General features: G+C 40.5%; 2 protein-coding genes across 4 annotated transcripts in view; one reads left to right on the top strand and one right to left on the bottom strand.

The window, feature by feature from the left end:
- The window catches only part of CCDC152 (coiled-coil domain containing 152), a gene marked incomplete at both ends in the record, with an annotated part of 29,157 nt that extends 23,739 nt beyond the window's left edge, over nt 1-5,418 (top strand). For both annotated transcript variants that reach the window (XM_080933811.1, XM_080933810.1), the window contains 3 exons: nt 2,598-2,725; nt 4,943-5,026; nt 5,296-5,418. In XM_080933811.1, coding sequence (XP_080789937.1) covers nt 2,598-2,725; nt 4,943-5,026; nt 5,296-5,418 — 335 coding nt within the window. The remainder of the gene's footprint in view (nt 1-2,597; nt 2,726-4,942; nt 5,027-5,295) is intronic.
- A 112-nt stretch (nt 5,419-5,530) lies between these two features.
- Nucleotides 5,531-15,647, bottom strand: SELENOP (selenoprotein P). 2 transcript variants are annotated; one of them, XM_080933766.1, is made up of 5 exons: nt 15,524-15,647; nt 11,853-12,068; nt 10,967-11,179; nt 8,825-8,942; nt 5,531-6,925 (listed from the first exon to the last, which is right to left on the bottom strand). In XM_080933766.1, exons 2-5 carry the CDS (start codon nt 12,053-12,055, stop codon nt 6,398-6,400), a joined length of 1,062 nt encoding a protein of 353 aa, XP_080789892.1. In that variant the 5' UTR covers nt 12,056-12,068; nt 15,524-15,647; the 3' UTR covers nt 5,531-6,397. The 2 variants fall into 2 exon arrangements, with proteins under 2 accessions (XP_080789892.1, XP_080789891.1); XM_080933765.1 differs by having other exon boundaries at nt 15,423-15,551.
- Between the last annotated feature and the right edge of the window lie 4,410 nt (nt 15,648-20,057).

Below are 20,057 nucleotides of genomic sequence, written 5' to 3'. Positions count from 1 at the left end.
TTTGGTTTGTTTGTTTGTTTGCTCTTTTTCGTAATGGACCTGCATAAGGGAAATCAGTAGCACCGTGCCATATGCCCAACATTGTGTAGTCTTAAAATGTACCTCATCTCAGGGCACAGAGAGAACACAGCCATTTTCTTTGCCAGAATATTCCATAAATTGCCTCCAGCTCTTCTTCTGATTAAGTCTTTGTTCCCTCTTAAGCCTCTTGAGCAGGGCTTCCACAGTCCACACTACTCTTAGCACTCCCATCTTCCAGCTTTCTACTGCGGCAGCCCATAAAGCTCTGCTTATAGCATTCAGTTGCTTTTCTAGTTCAAAGTTCCAGTCTTCCACATTTCTCAAAATATCAGCATGGCTAGCATCTTCACATACTCTCTGGCATTAACTTCTTAGTAAGTTATAAGTAATTTTCTTTTCTGCTGTAATAAAATACCATTACTGAGGCTACTTATTTATTTGGCTTATGACTTCAGACAGATAATAATGTCCATAACAGCAGCAGGTGGCCAGAGCAAGAAGCCAAGAGATCAATCATGTCTTTAGCTACAAGCACAAGTCAGGCAGGGTGGACTGGAAGTTCACTTCCATTGACGTACTTCCTGCTGCAAGAAGACACTAGCTGCCAAAACAGCACCAGCAACTGTGCACAAATACCTGATCCTGTGGGGCATGTCTGATTCAGACCACCACAGGCCCAAAGACAGATACTCTGAGGGGAAGACATTGGACATGTTAGGGAGTGACTGCCTAGTTCATGCTTTTTCTTTATATTATACAAAAAGATTCAGCAAGAGAAAGACTACTACTTAAAGATGTATTCTTTGACACTTGTCAGGGTAAGAAAACCTGAAGTGACTGAAAGGTGACAGCCATGACTACAATTGTATTTAGAGCGACTGGCTTGGCAACAGTGGGTTTGGGATCTTGATATACCAGTGACAATAGAGAGATTCACTGTACAGTTCAAATGGGGAAAAGTGAGGGCTGAAACTGAGTTGTGGGTAGAAGTTCCTTACTAGTGGGTTTTGTGAACTTAGTGGCTCTTATTAAAATAAGAGATCTTCTTAAGGTCCCCATCCTTGATAAGATGTGTTATTAGCAAGATTAAGAAAGCTCTAAGAGAATATGAAATCTGATGAAGCATAGAGATGTGATGTTGAACAGGAAAGAGGCCAGACTCTTTGGGAAAGACTTGCAAATCCACAGTCAAGTCTAATAGACTAGTTCAGACTTTCTAAACTAACAAGCCAAACCTGTGTCTCTTCCCAGCCGCTGTGTATCTTAAGTTTGCTTAAGAGCACAAATAATTTATTCACTTAAAGTACTTTTGTATTTTAAATACTTTGCAATACCTTATCTAAAATGCATTAAAACTACCCTATACACACAATTTTAAAATACGGTTTATTGATAAAATTCACTTTCTTCAAAATAATTTTCTTAAAAATAAGTAAAAAGGTAAACACAGGATAGTTTCAGAGGCTTAGTCCATCTGATGGGGGGGGAAGCATGGCGGCTGGTAGGCAGTCCTAGAGCAGTAGCTGAAGCTACATCGGGATCCTTTGTTAGAGAGACTGAGCTAGACCTGGGCTTTTGAAACTTCAAAGTGGCACACTTCCTCTAAGAAGGCCACTCCTAATCCTTTCATATAGAGCCATTCCCTGTGGGGACCATTCTTATTCAAACCAGCGCACCTCACATGAATGTGCTTTACACAGTCTAAGGCACTGCATACGTACAAATGATAGGCTGTGCAGCCAGCTTTCCCATTGAACCACAATTTAAAATGACCGCTGGGCATGAGCTCGTCATGTACCCCTTGTTCCAACAGTCTCTCAGCATCTCATTTGATGTAACAACTGTACCTAGCAAAATGACTCTTCTGTTCGGCTCTGCCTTAAAAATAACATCCTAAGAAAGGCCCCTTCCATCTTAGACTCGTTCAACAAATTTAGTTAGCAATTCTCTCACCTTTTGGATGTGAAATATTTTCCACAGGCTAACATGTTTGAACACTTGGTCCCCAATTGTTCCTGTTTTTAAGAGATTGAGGAGCCTTTAAGAGGTAGAGCCAACCAGGAGGAAGTGAGTCACTGGGGTGGCAAACCTTGAGTTTTATGGTCCTGTCCACTTGTATTATCTCTGCTTCCTGGTCCACTGAGACCAAGTAGCTACTGCAGACTCCCATCGCCACAGAGCTACCATGGCTGTCTTGTCCACTTGGTGGCTTGAGTCCACACACACCATGAGCCAAAATAAAACTTTCTTCCCCTAAGTTGTTTTTTGTTGGATATTTTGTTGCAGTGGTGGAAAAAACGCAACTAGTATAATTTCCCCACGGTGTCAACATATTGTCATGTTTCTCCTGTATCATCCCATCACTGCTGTAATTAACGTTTGCCTCCTACCTAAAGCAGAAATTCAGTGCACATCTGCAACACATGTAGTTTTCATGGAGTGCTTAGTATGATGCCTAGAACACAGGTGAGCAATAGACACGTTGAATAAATAAATGTAAAATGAAGAAATGAAATCACATAACTTTGAACTGTTATGGATTTGAATGTGAATGGATTTGTTTCTGTTTTATTTAGTTGAATTAAATGAAGAAAAGCACAAAGAACTAATGGCAAAGAAGGAGATGGAAATATCAGAGTTAAATGCAAAGTTGAAAACGCAGGAGAAGGAAAAGCAAAATGAAATACTCAGACTACATCTAGACGTAAGTGTTTATGAGTCGGCAAAACAGAAACACGTTCCTTAGTGTAAACTGTGCTTTGTTTATTTCTTATTGCAATGATGTGAATTTCAGACCTAAATAGAAGACGTTACACTTTCTCATTCCTCAACCAAAGCAATGCTCAGACTCCGCATTTCTCTGTCCCTAGAAGAAATCATTGAACCCTTTTGTTTTATTTGGGATAAAAACAAATTTCTCCATAATATATTCCTGTAAAGATATATATTTTAGATGCAAAATTCCTTTGAAACATTTGTAAATGTATTTTAAATAAGTGTGTCTCATAACTTTTCTAGTTCTTTATTCTTTTCAATGAGCTGCTCAGCAGTGTATCAGAATCTCAAGGATACCGATGTGTTAACAGAATAATTATCTTTTGCATTTTTTCTAAATTCTACCAACATCTTTTTTTTTTTTTTTTTTTTTTTTTTTTAATTATTACGCTATGGCTTCTACCTTCCACTTTACATTCTGCAAAAAATTCACAGATCTTTTTTTTTAAACCTCTTTCTTTTTTTTTTTTCTTTTTCTTTTTTTTTTTTTTTTTTAATTACTTATTTCATGTATTCTTCAGACAGACCAGAAGAGAGCATCAGATCCCATTACAGATGGTTGTGAGCCACCATGTAGTTGTTGGGAATTGAACTCAGGACCTCTGGAAGAGCAGTCAGTGCTCTTAACTGCTGAGCCATCTCTCCAGCCCCCAAATTCACAGCTTTTAATTAACATCATTTACTACTGATTTGCCAGAAGCTTTGCTATGCCTAGGGTACTGGTTGGGAGTCTTATGTAACAGTATGGGGCAGAAGCAGGGATATGTTGGTTGCTTCAGAGGGATTTTGCTGTTGCTGTTGCTGCTGCTAAGCCGCTGTACTGCTGGTGCCACATCCTAATTAAGAATGTCCACAGAGAGGGCTGGATGACCAACGGAAACACAACAGGCCGTATTTCTAGATGTAACACCAACTTGTAATCTACCAGTTAGGAGTAGATTATTTTTTTTGCTATCTAGACCACGTCACTAGTCAAGTCTGATTATGCCGTTTGAATAGTACTCAGATGTCTTTATATACCTTTATTATAACTACCTATTCTGTCCTTAAACTAGAACATACTCCCATGGAAAGCTTGTTCCAGTTTTCTCAGAGGACATGCTAAATCTAAAAGGAAGAATTATAGTAGAATATTGGGCTGTAGTAATAAATGCTAAAAAAAATAAAATTAAATTAAAAACAAGGCACCGGCCTGTTTTCTTCACATAGAGACTCTGACCTAGAGCTCTGAAATCTCTCCACCCGACTCATTAAATTTCCATGGCTGGTCGTGGTCACGCCAGCCCCACCCATCTGAATTCTCGTGGCTGGCTGGGGTGCCCTGCCACCTTATCTTTCTGTGGAACTCAGTTGAGTCGACTGTAAAGGCAAACACCACACAAACTTAGTTTAGAATCAACAGGTAACTCAGTCGCTGGGCACAGATCTGACAGATCCGCCATCTGAAGTGGAGGCCTCATGTTAACAACACATTGTTCCCTAAGCTCTCCCAGTCCAAAAGCGAGTCGCCTTTTCCTGTCTCTTCCTCTCTTCAACCCAGAAGTCCCGCCTACTCCTCGCTCGGTGATTGGTCCCTTGAAACCTTTATTCATTAGGAGCTGGTTCTGCCACAATGGGGGAGGGATAAGAGACTAAATTTGTTAATTCGACTCTATTTCATTTTTTTAAAAGCCTGAATTGACTAAATCACATCCAAATTCTAATGTTCGGCTTCAAAGTCTGAAAGACATACGAGCTTTATTCCTAAGTCTGTGAATCACAGTTTTTTTTTCTTGACAAAAGCACACCAGTTGTAAGGTAAAAATCTTTTCTGGCTGAGTGGTCAAAAGCCTGGCCTGAAGCACGCTTCTCCAGCTCTTTCACCTGAATGTCAGAGGATGCCATGTCGAACAGAAGACAAGAGACGGGCTGTACACTCTACACAATCCACTGGCAAGGAAAGCCCTGCTCCGTCCGAGCCGCCTGGCCACACTCTCCCTTGTTCTTTCTTCCAATTGTTTCATAAAGGTTTTTCTGTCTGTTAGATAGAGTGTGTTCAATTACAAAACACATAGCAAAGGATTTTGCTGGTGTACTTTTCCTGTAGAAACACTGTTCATAAGTATTAAACACCCTCAATAACTTTCTCTTTTTTAATTTGGTTCAGTTTGACACCAAGCTAGCAAGAGCTCAGACTAAGTCAAAATCCTATCCGGATGCTACTATGTTGCCGCAAAGTATCTACAGAAGGGTATGTGCATTTTGTCCCAGAACTGTAACTTCAGTTAATTAATTGTCTTAGTATGGCCCTATAAAGATTACCTAGTATTTATTTTAAATATGTTAAACTATTTTTGTAACCTTATACTAGTTTTTCTCTTTAAATCACACAAAAATGAAGCTACAGGCCTCAAAGTAAAATAGTTTTTAAAATACAAGTGTTTGATTGTTGCTTTGTAGTTCATTACACTTAACCTTACTCCTGAGTTGCCATGACAAAGTTTTTTCTGCGTCATTTAGAAGCTTCAGCATCTTCAGGAGGAAAAGAACAAGGAAATTGCAAGTCTCCAGAACACTATCCGAGACCTAGAGCAGCGCCTCGCAGCCTCCAAAGACACCCGCCTCACTCGGAGACAGTTTTGAGCAAGGAGGGCACTTAATGTATTCGCTACAACGTCCTTAGTTTTCTTTAAGGCATTAAAATTCACTTCTGTTTTCCATGTGAGCATGCTGAACAATAAAGACACACACACACTTTCAAGCTTTTTAAATTGCATTTATTTTGATACACTGTACTGTCACCAATTAATTCTATACTCCATTCTTGCTTAATTGTATTAGCCATAAAAGAGTTCAGGTTCATAGGACTTAGTTTCTCTATTAAACCATCATTGATTATGGAAATGTATTAAGCAGTATGCACATTAACACCACACTTTTCTTCCATTACATCTTTCAAGACAGCCACTCACAACTCAGAATAAAAATACAGCATTAGATGAAGAAACAAGATTCACAGATACAGGTAGTGAAACTCAAGCTTAGAGATAAAAAAGATAAGTAGGTACTTAAAATGTAGTCTGTTAAAGATTTAATCAGTTTAAAATGTAAGATTAGAAAGACAAAGTTTCTGTTGTTTTGAGAATTTAAGTAAGAAAAAAACTGGAAAATATGTCTTTGTTGTTCTTTCTCCGTTCTTAATTACGAGCTATCCAACAGAAACCCCTAGGTTATAGTTTATGTTTCTGTTCTCATCAATGTAACTAGAACATTGGAAAAAGGAAAAAGAAAGACATATTAACCAAAGGCCGCAATCACTTTTCAGTTGCCCCATAGTACACATTTAATTTGGATGAAATGTTTTGTGGGATAAATATTTTTAATTTTAAAAGCCAATGGTAGATTTCTCCATGTTTGAACAAACCCAATTCTAACTACTTTTAGTTCACTAATTAGTTAAATGGGTTTTAAACATTCTAGAAAGGAAATTGTATCTTTAGATGGATTTGGGGAGAGTATATCTTATTTTAAATATTTAGTTCATCTGTCATTTTCACTTCTTGGTCTTACTATTTCAGCTTCAGTTGGGGTTGACTTCTGTGGGGCTCACAGGCTGACTGTGTCAGGCAGCTGGAGGAGATCTACACTGACAGGATTCAATGACTTTCTCCTCCGCGAAAAGCCCCTGTCAGCTACATAAGGATGGGAGGTTTTCGGCACACTGTCAAGTGATTGCAGACCCTGACTTCTCAAATATGAGGTGGCGGCAGTGGCAGCAGCAGCTACTGGTAGCTGCCCCAGACTCCTTAGACAACTTACACAGGAGCTGGTTTATGCATCCCCTTCGGCAGAGCTTCCTTTGGGCAAGTGAAAGCTGCAAGCCTTCACTCGCCCCCATGTCTCAGCTCTCTAAGTGGCCCTGCCTGTGCTGGCCCTTGTGCTTATGGTGGTGGTGCAAGCCTGAAGGAGGGGGAGCTGTGTCAACACCTAGTGCCCCTGGTTGCTGATTCTCTGAAGGCCTACTGCTCCCAAGATGCTCGTGCCCATGTTTGCCGTGGTGTTTGTGGTGGTTGTGTGCCTCCGAGGGCTCTGAGGTTTTACTCGCAGTAGCTGAGGACACGTTTTTACAGAAGTCTTCATCTTCAAGACTCTGGAACAAATTTATAAATCACTTATTACCAAGCTTATAGAATTACCATGAATGCATGACAAAATTACTTGTAGAGCCAGCGTGTTATTCCAACAAGTGAATCGGATGAGATACACTTGGCCAGTATGTCAAAAGGAACAAGTCTGCTCTTAGTCTCAACATCTACGATTGTATAGTAGGTTTAAAGAGGCCAAGCTACTATATTTTCACCGTATATTTTCAAGCTACTAAATTTTAACTATATTTCTCATCGTAAAGTCAAAACTAAGTGAACTGGCTGAGAGAACTTATATCATAATGAAGTTAGCGAAATATTTCAGAATCTTAACTTCGGTTATGCTACAACCGAATCTTCAATTTCAAGTCTGCCATCTGATCTAATCCTGTTTTCTAAAGCTATATAGCTTCTCCCTGACAACTCAAAAATGTCAGTGAAGACTGGAAACTTTTCATTCTGCAATGTGTGTGAGAAGATGTTTTTAATTTTACTAAAGCTTTGGTAATGTTCTCAACTGTTCTGTTGGGTAAAAAATGGCATTGTAGCCTACTTTAATTGACAGCGGGCTCTCTCGCTGTCTCTCTCTCTCTCTCTCTCTCTCTCTCTCTCTCTCTCTCTCTCTCTCTCTCTCTCTCAGTTGAACAAATAGTGTATCAGATACTGGCATCTGGGAGAAAGCAAAACAGAAAGGCGCCGACTTGACGTGGATATCAGATCCTATGCTATGTTATTCTCGTTAAATAAGTCACAAGAATTCAGCCTATTATGGGAACTCTTTCTGCCTTTTTATTTCAATATGGCTGGACATATTTAGAGCAGGCATATACACAAACGCAAAGCCAGAAATAATCCCAAAATATGAGAAATTAAAACTTAATGGCACTGATTATCTAATGTTGGTTCAATGCTTAGGAGCTTTATTTGCAACCCAGTCTCCTTATCTTTAAAATCTGAAAATAATTCTCAGAATTTTATAAACATTAAGAGGTCAAATTGGTATGATTAATGTGGACTGCCACCAGCATTAGTCAATTATTATATAATTTCAGAACATTTTTAACCTGAATTTAAATTTTAACTATCTGACCAATTTAGCAAACATTGTTTAAAATTATTTTCTCTAAAGTAGTAGAAAAAACCTTTTAGTCAATAAAAATTAAATTTCTATAGAAATATTTAAATGTAGTACTTCTCATAACAAAGAAATGAATATTTTCATGGTTATTAGGAGATATCAGAAATTGGTAGTGCAATAAGTTTTTATGGAGTGCAATAATTCAACCTACAGAATGAAAAAGAGGATCGCTCTTTAGCAAAGCTGGTCGTCCTGAATCCTTGACAAATTAAATATCATCTAGTTTCATTTCCCTGACAGGGAACATCAGAGATGAGCTTGGCTCTGAACATGCCCAGGTTACCACAGACATAGATTTTAAATATTGACTAAATTCTTCAAGTAACTGACATAGACATCTACCTTGGTTTTTTTTTTTTTAATATTTATTCTTACTTCATGTGTATGAGTGTATTGCCTCTATGTATTGCATTTGTACCTGGTACCCTCAGAGGCCAGAAGATGGCATTGATCCCCTGGAATTGGAGTTAGAACGACTCTAAGCTGCTATGTGGGTGCTGGGGACTGAATGGGGCTCCTCTGCAAAAGCAGCAGGTATTCTTGACCACTGAGCCATCTCTCCGGTCATGGTTTGTTTGCTTGGAAAGCCTTTCTAGATAAAGGCATCAATACGAATCTTGAAAATATGTTTTACAGTGTGTTGCCTAACAGAAAATGTGCACTTAAAATTTTTCCTTTTATAATCGATGGTTAACCACTTACTTAGATGGATTTTTTTTTAATTTTCTCCTTACCCCCAGTAAAAGCAAGTGAGAAATATACCTACCGTGAGAGAGCAGTTTCCACACCTCTTCTCACAGTAAGCGATCTTAATGGCTTCTTCAACGTAGGGGAAAGTGAGGAAGGAGTAAGGCAAACCAAGGTGGTACACAAGACGGCCACATCTAAAAGGCAAACAGAAGGTTACTATTGTAGTTTCTGTGATGTGGCCCTACAAGGGCTACATTGTGTTAGTTGTTATTATTATAAACAAGACCCTTCCATGTTTTCAATAGATTTCCTTGAATGGAATCTACAATTGAATTTCCAGGATGTACACCAGGTCAGAGTACAGCAAGATTACACTGAGACTAATCTTAGTATTTTGAAATGTTATGCATGTCACTAAATAATTTTTTAAATGTGTAATGACTGACTCAAATACATATTTAATTTTAATTTTATATTCTGCCAAAGACTAATCATGGGAACTTTTCAAATCTGCTTAGGTAAGATAAATTTCACAGAACCAGAAATCATAGCAGAACAAAAACAATGTCCAGGTTTTGGGCAGGATCTTGTTTATTTATTATTTTTGTAGTATAGGAAGTAAACCTAGGCCTTACACATCCTGTGTGAGTACTCTGTCGGTGAGCTACATCCCCAGTCCTTGATTTTTGTTTTCTAGGTAGATTTTTAGGTAATTTAATTCAGCTTAGCCTTGAACTCACTGTGGCATCTAAGGCATGTAGCCTAAAGCTCATGTACCTACTGTCTACTGAATATCCCAAGTACTGGCATTGCACATATATAACACATGCATGCCCCGTGCTCATTTATTCAAAGAAACATACCTGACATAATAAAGTCTTCAGTGAACTAGAATTATAATCTGACATTCATTCTCAAAAATGCTAAGGTTGAAATGTCTATTGTTACCGACCTTGTATACCAAAATATACATCTTTATATGAGTGCCAGCGTCTTGTGTTTACTACTGACTAGATTAGTTCAGAGGTCTGAAAGAGTGAAATGCAATGCTAAAGTGATATTTAATGTGAGACAGAATGAACATTCAGCCCATGTGGAACCAGAAGAAAGCAAGCATCAATTCAGAATGTTTTATAGAAGAGACTATACGCATTGAAATTCTCTAAAAATATGAGTGTTCTATTTAATCGTAGATTACAAAATAAATTCATATATATCATGCTCAAAACAATTACCATACTTAAGAAATGCAAGCATATAGTTGTAAAAGTGTCAAATAATTTAGTTACAAACGAGTGTGGTCATTAATCTGCACAATATTAAGAACTATGTGTGTTATGTGAATAGTTTCTCCCATTTATTTAACACAGTCAGCTTTCTATTTCTACCTAGTGAAATGGCGAACTCATATTTAACTCAAAAATAGTTGCTCAAAGCCATAAAAACCAACCACTTCAGCAAACAGAATTTGAAACTTGGGTGCTGGATAAGAAAACAAAGGTAAGTGCCTTATTTAAATCCTTCCCTACCAAATACGGGAAAGTCACCCAAGGGGCTGAGTATAAAGACAGTGTAGATAAATTCAAGACTTGGAAGCAGGTGGATGGCTGCAATTCCTTAACACCTGCCTGTCACAGTGTGCCGAAGGGCAGGTGGCAGTGAGGCCATTACCCAAGAGCGTATTGTCATATGCTCTGCAGTATGATTTAGCAGACAATGTGTAGTGCTGGCCTCCCTCCAAGACTCACAGGAAAGTGAACATGTGAGGAATGAGTTTCAGAAGAATGTAACTGACTCCTATTTGAATCAGCAAATTGATGTTTGTGACTATAACTGTACAGATCTTGGTCAGGTGTCCAGTTACTGTATTTGAACTTGGTACTAATTTTAGTTCACTAGGCTATATATGTGGTCATCATGGTCAGAGAATAGATGAGCTCATTTGTGTAGAATGTTCAATGTGAAGAGAAGGAAAACCACACCCCCTAAATAATGCAAGCATGTAAACGGGAGGAATGTAGTAGGAAGAAGGGGAAGAAGAAGTAGAAAGCTGTGGAGAAAAACAGCAGGGCAATGTCTGTCATAGGTTGGAAACCGAAAGTGTTCCCCACAGTAAGGAAGCCATGAGAAGGAAAGGTGAACTGTGGATCCAGCACTGAAGAAGACTATTAGGTGCAATAAAGGTAGATAAATAGGAAGGGCCTGGAGGATGACTCACCTGTCATATATGAGGAAGTCATCTTTGTTTCCATTTAAGAGAGTCCAGACATCTGTTTGATGTTCTTCTTGTCTGTAAACAGCAATGTGATCTGACACCTGCTTTTTAAGATGTGCGTGTTTTAATTGGGATGGAGATCCTTGGTGATTAACAACAATATAAGAGATGTTAAAATATCCTTGGTTCTCTAGTTTTATTCGCAGGTCTTCCAATCTAGAGATAAAACACATAAAATGAATGATGACATTTAGTTTATCTGTTCTGCCTTCTACATTGTTTTTGCTTTTTATTTTTAACTGGCTGTAATTTTTCTTTGTGTTGTAAGACTGAGCCTTTTAGAGTTGTTTAAAACTTGAAACTTAATGCTAAATGCTTGTATGAACATGAGCTCCAAATTAGACCAATTTAGATTCACTTTGCATATATAAAGAATGTTATGCAATTAATATTTGGTGGATGACTCAATCAATAGTTTTTGCTTATGATTGTTAAATGATGCAAGACCTTCATTAGCATTTTAGCATAGTGCGTGTGCTGACTGGCAGCCTCCCTCTGCTTCTTAAAGCATCTGCTCCACTAATAGGAAAATATGTCCGAAGCCCAGGAATGACATAGTAAACACTTTGGTAGTAGTGTATATATCCATGGTGTGTGTGGGGAGGGGGTAGATAGGTGGGTTTGTGTGTGAGTGTGTATGTATGTGTGTGTACATATATACATATGCTTTCCTCATGTTTTCATCAGGTGTACGCGATACAAACTTACTTGTCTTCAAAAGCATTATTTAACAAATACATTATTCCTATTCGTATTGCTTTTTATACGAATATATTTGTATGTAATAACCTTTCTCTAAAGATATTCTAAACCCTAAAAGATTCCTTACCTGGAGGCCTGCAGAAGGCACAGGTATCAGCTGGCTTGAAGAAGAGCAACCACTGTCACTGTGCCCTCGGAGCTCAGCATTGGATTTTGATCTCCTATGTGCCAGGCTGGAGCTTGCTTACAAGCAGGGCTTTGGCCTTGGCTCTCTGCCCCTCCATAGGGGAGGAGACAGAGAGCCAGGGCGAGCCCCAGGCTTCTCCACATTGCTGAGGTTGTCCTATAAAACAAGAGATATAGTCTTCATTCAGAACTTCACAGTCATTGCTAGGAATTTTTTTTAACTCAGTAGGCACAATGCTACTTATTATAACAGCTTATGGATTCTATTTCCATTCTGTCAGGTTCAGGACACCATTGTCATGAGCCTCCTTCCATTAAATGTCCTGTAAAGGGGACAGTGACAGCTAAAAGGCAGAGGAAGGATTGGATGATCGCTGGCTACTGTAGCAGGATACAGTATTTCCATCAGCAGCACACATATGGAAATGCGCCTGGTTAGACAGCCAGGCACCTCTCTGGGAAAAGACACATATTCATAACCACCTCCCAACTGTAGTGCATAGTCACAGGACGTTCTGCAAATACATTCTGGCACGTTGGCCAGGCTCTGAGCTCTGGCTGTTTTGTTCTGTCCTCTGTCCACCTAGAATATGTTAGTAGCAAACTCTGCACAACACGGAAAAGAATCAGCCCAGAAAGAGAAGCAAGGACGTGACAGTGGAGAGAGACGTGGTGCCACCGTGAATGTGGCTCATGGTGGCCCTGAGCTCTTCTTGCATGAAATCTTTCTGTCAAGTGCCAGGCATGGGTAAGACAGTAAACCATGGCTTCAGGTTCAAGCCTTCCATATTTATAAACATCTTGGGTGCATTCACTATTTTTGCCGTGTAGTAACACGGCAATGGGGGATTTAAATCTCTTCAGATGCAAGACTACCTGCTTTGATATTGCGACCATCCCCGAGAGAAGTGTGACCAAGAGAGGAAAATCCTAGCCAAGGAGCAGTATTACAGGTTGTTGCCCTTGCCCCATCTAAGACACTTTCTACAATATTCTACAAACCAACAGGAAGGTAGAAGTTTCTACTAGTGCCTTCCTGAAGCTCCTGTGACTAGACGGAACATTCTTGGATGAAAAGATGGCCCGACTCACAGGGAAGTTAAAATATTAAATACCTGACAAAAAATAGCCCTGAAACGTGAGCCACTACTCTCAGAATTTTTTAAAGGTAAATTTAGAGACATGAAAAATGTGCAAAACTCATGGAGGAGGAGGAGGAGATCATCTACACAGCAGACTCTGAGTCATTTTGACAGAAGAATATAAGTCAGGTGCAGTTGCTCGTGGCTGTAAAGCTCACATCAGAAAGCTGAGCCAGAAGGCTACCTCTGAGTTCAAAAATAGTATGGCTGCGGGGTGGACTCCAGACCTCTCTGGAATATAGAGTGGGAATGGGCCTCACAGTGTTAAATGCTTCTAAATAAAAGTTTAGCTGGTCACAGCAGCATACCTGTAACCCAGCATTTGAGAGCCGAGGCAGAAGAATATCAGGTTAGAGGCCATCCTCGGCTGTACAGTGAGACAGTTCTCTCCAAGGAGTGATCAGGGCCTTGGAAGAAAGGTGAGGGAGCTGGCTACAGTGCCTCATGCTTTTCATCCCTGTATTCCGGAGGCAGAGACGGTTTGATCTCTACCATCTTTGGAGTGAGTTCCACAACAGCCAGTACTAATTGTGAGACTGTCTTGACAAATCAAACTAAAAACAAAGGATGAAGGAGGGAGGGGGAGCCGGGTGTGGTGTGTACACCTTTAATCTCAGCACTCAGGAAGCAGAAGCAACTGGGCTTATATAATAAATCTACATACAGCAAGGTCCAGGCCGGCCAGGGCCACACTATGAGACTACGCCCAAAAATAAAACAAGACTGGAAAGAGAAATTGGGACTTTTTAACCTACTTCAGCTCTTTGTACTAACACATTTTTAATTATGATGTTTAATCTGGGAAATTCCTTTAGGGCCATATTTACAATAGTAATAGGGTTATTCTTATATTGGTCAATTACTGGGTTTTGCTAGAAGTATAAAGGCAAAAAAGAAAACTGTTAAGCTCACCTTCAGATGCCAGGTGTGCCTCAGAATATTTATGTCACTACCCTTTCTAAAGCTAAAGAAACTATGGCTTAGAGAGACTTTGGGTGCCTCCTCCAAGACCATACCGACCATCCACAAGAGTAGATTTAAGTTGATTCTGTCCAATCCAAAACATGGATCTCTTAGCTACCAGGGTATATTGATAGTTTTTAAATATATCACCTTGCAATAACTAAAGCAACAATTTTTCTATATGCTCTATGCCCTGGAAGAAAAAAAAAAGCTATTCAGTTTCTTAATAGGAAGTCTAGCTTGTCTTTCTTTCCTAAACTAAATTCATGTGAGGCTCTGGGCCCAATCTCTCCCTCTCCCTCTCCCTTCCCCCCCCCTCTCTCTCACACACACACACACACCTCAAGACACTAGATTAAATTCAGTCTTTCTAGAACTCCAGCATGAAGACACGGCCCTTGATCCTCTGCCATGAGGATCTTTTCAAATGGCTAAATGGTGAACACCTGAGAAGACTATTTCCCTCACATTTCTAATGAAAAGAATGATCTGGCAGTGGCAGGGAAACTGGGGAGGATGGGTTTCCACCTGCAGATTTCCAGCCATAAATCAATAGGCTGCTTGACTCTGCTTAAAGTTGCTTTTGTGGAATAAGCTTTGCATTCTAACTGTAACTGTCAAAGAACTATATAAAAGGAATGAAGGCAAGTAAACTTAGAGCCAGTAACAACTGGACAGTAGTTATGGCCTTCAGATACGGTCTTCAGTTGCAAGCCTAGATTAGCTGTTCCTGTTCAGAACTACATTTGACTGTACCCCATTAAAAAGGAAAGCACGCATACTCTTTGCCACACATTGGCTCCCTGGGAACTCCAGACCAGCATTTTAAAGCCCTTCATCCAGCTTCTAGCTTCCACAAAACTTAAACTCAAATACTACCCACTGAAGGACCACTGGGGCAGCCCTGTGCTCTACTAAAAGGGACCGAGTCTGCACTGGGGATAGCGCCTGCTCCCTCCTGGTTCTTTACCCTGAAACTGTTTCCGATTTCCCTGGACATCTCCGTACAGTAGAACGGGTCTATCTACCATCTCTGCTCTTGAAATCTACTAGCTTTTCCTCGTTTGTCCTCACTCTAACCTTCCGTGGAATCACTGGAATTTAATCAGATAGTATTGCTCATATGAGACCACAGTCTCCTGCAGAGAGAAACAGCTGCATTTTCCATTGTCCTAACTTCCCCTGAAATGGCCCAGTAAAGGACAGAAATCAGCAACAATAAAAACATAAATTTTTTTTTAAAAAGTTAACTATTTTTCCCAGATTTCTTCATTTTTTTTAAAAAAAAAAGTGCTTTTTAGTGTCTTTTAGTCATCTTTTTACTAAGCCTATTTTAAGACACAGGAGAAACATATTTTTTACTTCAGAAAATCTTTCCCAAACTAAAAGAATCAAGTGCTACTTACGCAACCCCTTCAGACTAGCTCGGTCCTCCTCTCTTTGCTCTAGTTAGGGCAGCTCCACAAAGCCACAGGCTGACACTGACATTTATAACCCTCTTGTTTACCTCGCCCTCAGAGGCAGTCCAAAGTTCGGTGCTTCCTCCTGCAGCGACCTTGCAAGCACAGCAGCCCCTGAACAGATCCCAGTCACCACAAAGAGAAGCAAGTTAGCAGGAGAGGCCGGGCTTACAGAGGGAAGGAGGGCGGGTTTTGAGGAGCACTAACTTAAATTCTGCTTTTGTATCACCCTATAATCTAAGAATTAATGGTACAGTCCAGGGTGGAAGGAAGGGCTAAGGGGAGAGAGGTTCTCCAAGTGCTGTTCCTTTCTAAACTACAATAGGGAAAAACATTTGCTTAGCCAGCAAGTCACGCAGCTGTTTTAAAAGGAAAAACAATTTGTTTTCCTTTCCCTTTATGGTGAGGAAGTTCTATGCTAAACCCACACTGTAAGCTTCTTTAGAAAAGTCACCTGCTGTCACATTATTTTGGTCTCCTGCTACTGCAGACCCACATTGTTTGGCTGTGCTCAGCTGAATTTCAGTTGGTATGCAATCCCATGGGACCTCTGTTCTTGAGTTTTTCCTTTAATATAATGAACTTAGAAAGTAGCCTCCAGTCAGAAAGAAACCAGGGCTCATTTAATATATATACTTATACATATATATATACATACATACATACAAATATATGGTAACTGTCGTTCTTTTTGTGTGTCTCTTTGTCTCTCTGTGCTGTGTCTCTGTCTCTCTCCCTCTCCCACAGACACACAGACAGACAGACACACACACACACACACACACACACACACGAAGGGGGTAGGGGACAAACTAAGGAAGGGGGAGGGGCCGTACATAGTTGCCACGGTGCAAATGTGTCTTTTCTCCTTTAAGTGGCTTTCCCTTTAACTGGGTTCCTGGAATCAAATTCAGGTCTTCCATGGCAACAGCTTTCACCCTCTGAGCCACCTCCAGGGCCAGAACCATGGTTTTCTCAAAGCTGTAGTGCTACTTAGAAATCCCAAGAGAATTTTTTTAAGCTGTTGCTTCAGGGTTATGCTTTGTACTTTTTTTCTGTTTATTTTTTGTTTGTATTTATCTAAAGAATTTTATGCATGTATACAATATATTTTGATCAAATGGACCCCTACTGCCCACCCCAACTCTTCCCAGACCCCTTCCCAACACATTTTCCTCCCAGGTTCATGTGGACTTTTTTTGTTTTGTTTTGTTTTGTTTTTTGATTGCTTTGTTTGGTTTGGTTTGGTTTTCAACCTTCTGAGTCCAGTTGAGGCTGTTGATAACCGTACAGGCACAGGGCTGTCCCGCGGAGCTTTAGCAACCTAACACAAGCCACACCCTAGAAGAAAAATGACTCCCCCAGTGGCCATCCCGTGGCTTTTCAGCCTGGGTGGGAGCCTCCTGAGCCCTCCCCCACACATTTGAAAATGTCAACAGACTTGATTAACAACAGCTGCGTGGGTGGGTGAGAGCAATGACCCTAAGGTATCCAAAAAAAACACTGCTTCACAGCGGTCCTCCCCAACCTCGGGCTATTACAAACGTCCCACCCCTTCTTCGGTGGTGCTCCCTGCATTTCAGGCAGTCCTCCCCAACCTCTGGCTATTACAAACTTTGCGCCCCCTCCTCTGTGCTGCTCCCTGCATCTTGGATGAGGGGGTCGATAGAGATGTTGGGCCGAACACACTCCACAGTCGCTGACTCTGTGCACTTTGGCCTGTGTGGCTCTTCACACCAGCCCTGCCCCCACTGCAAAACAAGAAACTTCCCTGCCGAGGGCAGAACCTTAAAGACTCTAGTGTGGAATAGCTACTAAGATACGCATTGTACAAATTATTAGTCGGGTTTGGGGAAGGAACAGCAATTTCCTAGTAAAGGAAGTCAGGAAGGGAACCGTTCTTTCTGGCGGCTGCTGCACTGTGACAAACGCTGAATAGAGGTAAAGGGAATGAATATGTAGGTCTCCCCACCCCCGCCTGATTTCTATGTCCCTAGTGAAATTCACAAAAGTTCTGACCACACTGTAACCCTAGCCAGCCTCTGGATTTTCTCAGCAACTGGGAACCTAAGCCCCCAAGGCATTAAATGTTCCAACCATGGATAAAGGTGTTTAGGTTATTGAATAAAATACTGAAAAGAAGCTAACCTCTAACCTTGAGCCAAAGTTTCTTAACCCCTATATATGCCCAATACTCAAACCCCATACTGAGAACACCTGGTGGCACCTCTCTTCTCCCTCCATAGTCTCAAGGATACACTCTATCAGTGGCAAGCACACTTTGGATGACACCCTACTGCTTAACGTTTCTGAAGACCTGCTCTCAGCTTCCTGCCTAACTTCAGCTGTGAGGCCAGCAGGGCAGAACAAGAATGGTGATGATGTCATCCTTGGTAGAGATGTTTTCAAGTAGTCCTTTGTGTTCCTTTGTCTAGTGGATTCATTTTGAACAAACAAGCCCCCATTGATTAGCATGAGGTAAATACTGTTGTGCAGGGTACGGAAAACTCAGCTGTAATTCTTCCCATAGAGAAACTCCGTTTGAAATTAGAAGGCATTTAAGGACTCGATTCAGTTTCCTTGTACCGAGAAGCCAACCTACTGGGGTCTCGAAACCCTATAAGAATCAAGTGAAATCATTTCTCCCCTCGAATAAGGCATATATACTTGGTCTCTGCAGCCAGTAAATCTCTCTGTCATTTGTTTTCTTGACTGGTTTCAGCAGTCAGGTGGTCTGTGTGCGTCAGGAAAGGAGGCCTTCACTCTTCCTTTCCTTGCAGTACCTTAGTGAGTACCTGTTTTCCCTAAAAGGGTCTCTGTCAATTGTTTGGCTGCTTCCATATCCAGCAATGGGTGCACCTGAGGTGAGTGCAAACCGCAAAAGCAGAAGCCGGGAAGCCCGTGAGCTGGAGAAGTGGGGCTGGGCGGCGTGGGACTACGGAGCACTATCAAGAAAGAAGGTATTTTAGGCACACACTGGTTAGGCGCTAAGTCAAACTTCACTTTCTAAATAATTCTATGAAGAATCCAAAACAAACTTAAAAAACAGAACCTGTGTTCTTTGTTCTCAAGGACATCAAAATGGAGGAAACAAGTAAGCAGGAAAAAAAAAAGCAAACAAAAACCCAAAACTAAAGTGTCATTGTATCTAGGAAGGAAACTAAAGTCAGACAGATGGATTTAGTCCAAGCGTTCCAGAGGTAAAGACAGGCAGAGGTTCAGGGCCAGCCTGATCTACACAGCAAGTTCCAGGACAGTAGTATAGTGAGACCTTGTCTAAATACACACACACACACACACACACACACACACACACACACACAGAGAGAGAGAGAGAGAGAGAGAGAGAGAGAGAGACACACACACACCCGGACATGCACATGCACACGGACATACACAGACATAATCTGTGAAGCCAGACAAAGCATGATAAGAGCAGGGTGAGGTCAGTAGGCATTCAGGTAGGTTCAGCAGACGTGATACCTTTGCTTTCATTATCCACCTGCAGAGCTCCCAGCGCACCTGAACTCAGCACTATCTTGTTTTTCACCACCTCGGTGTTTCTGAACAATTGTAATCTCCGGACAGATCTCTCCGGCGAGGCAAGCACACTCAACTATTAACCTCGCTGAGAGGAACTGAATGACTATCAACTGTAACTTTATCCTAATGAGCTCATTCATTCCAACCCAGAGTCGAGACTTGGTGTATCCGTCTATGCCCAGACATTTCTACACGTTTAATCTGTGTTTTCAATAAGCATTCTTACATTTTCATGAGATATGAGTAACTTCTATAAAACAGCGAAGTCCATGATAAACCAGCTATATAGACTATGCACTGGGATCTTATAAACCAGTTATCAGCCAAGACAGCTAATAACACAGCATCCATCCATTAATTAATAATTGTAAAGCACAAGGTATCAAGCAGTGGAGAGTGAAGGAATGCTGTTCCTATATAAAACGCTTCTACAAGTTCTTATTCTCTCTAGCTTAGGCTGTGTTAAATATGCAAAGGGAAACAGACTTCCACAAGATAATTGGGAACAGTGCCTTTTAGCCCAAAAGGTATTCCTCCCTTCTCACAGCCAGTACAAAGTTATCCTAAATGTTATCAAATAAATGGTTCCAAATATAGTATCACTGAAACCTCCATATTGGAGGATTAACAGAAAGGATGTTTAGGAAAAAGCAAAGTGTATTTAAAAACAAAAAAACAAACAAACAAACAAACAAAAAAACCACTTTTATTGTCGAACAGAAGACCTGGGAGCAGCAGCTCTTAGATAAGGCCTAAGCATTGTCTTAGGAAAGGCCTTTGACATTTGGAGGAGCCTGAAATGTGCTTTGAAGGGAGTTTTCCTTCAAACTCACATGTTTACAGATCTAAAATCTGTTTGATGAATCAAACATAAGTGATCTGGGAGTTACTCGCTACAGTGCCAAGTTTCATGTGGGGCTGAGTACGTTCGGAGAATAGCAAACATCAAAAGAATGTTGTTTGGAAAAAAAAAAAAAAAAAAAAAAAAAAAAAAAAAAAAAACAACCTTACCCAAACCAAAGCCATAGTGTCTCTCAA

This window comes from Micromys minutus (genome assembly GCF_963924665.1).
Source record: "Micromys minutus genome assembly, chromosome: 20".
NCBI classification, from domain to species: domain Eukaryota; kingdom Metazoa; phylum Chordata; class Mammalia; order Rodentia; family Muridae; genus Micromys; species Micromys minutus.
Note: the sequence above shows the minus strand (reverse complement) of the source record. Positions and strands in the feature narration are given on the sequence as shown.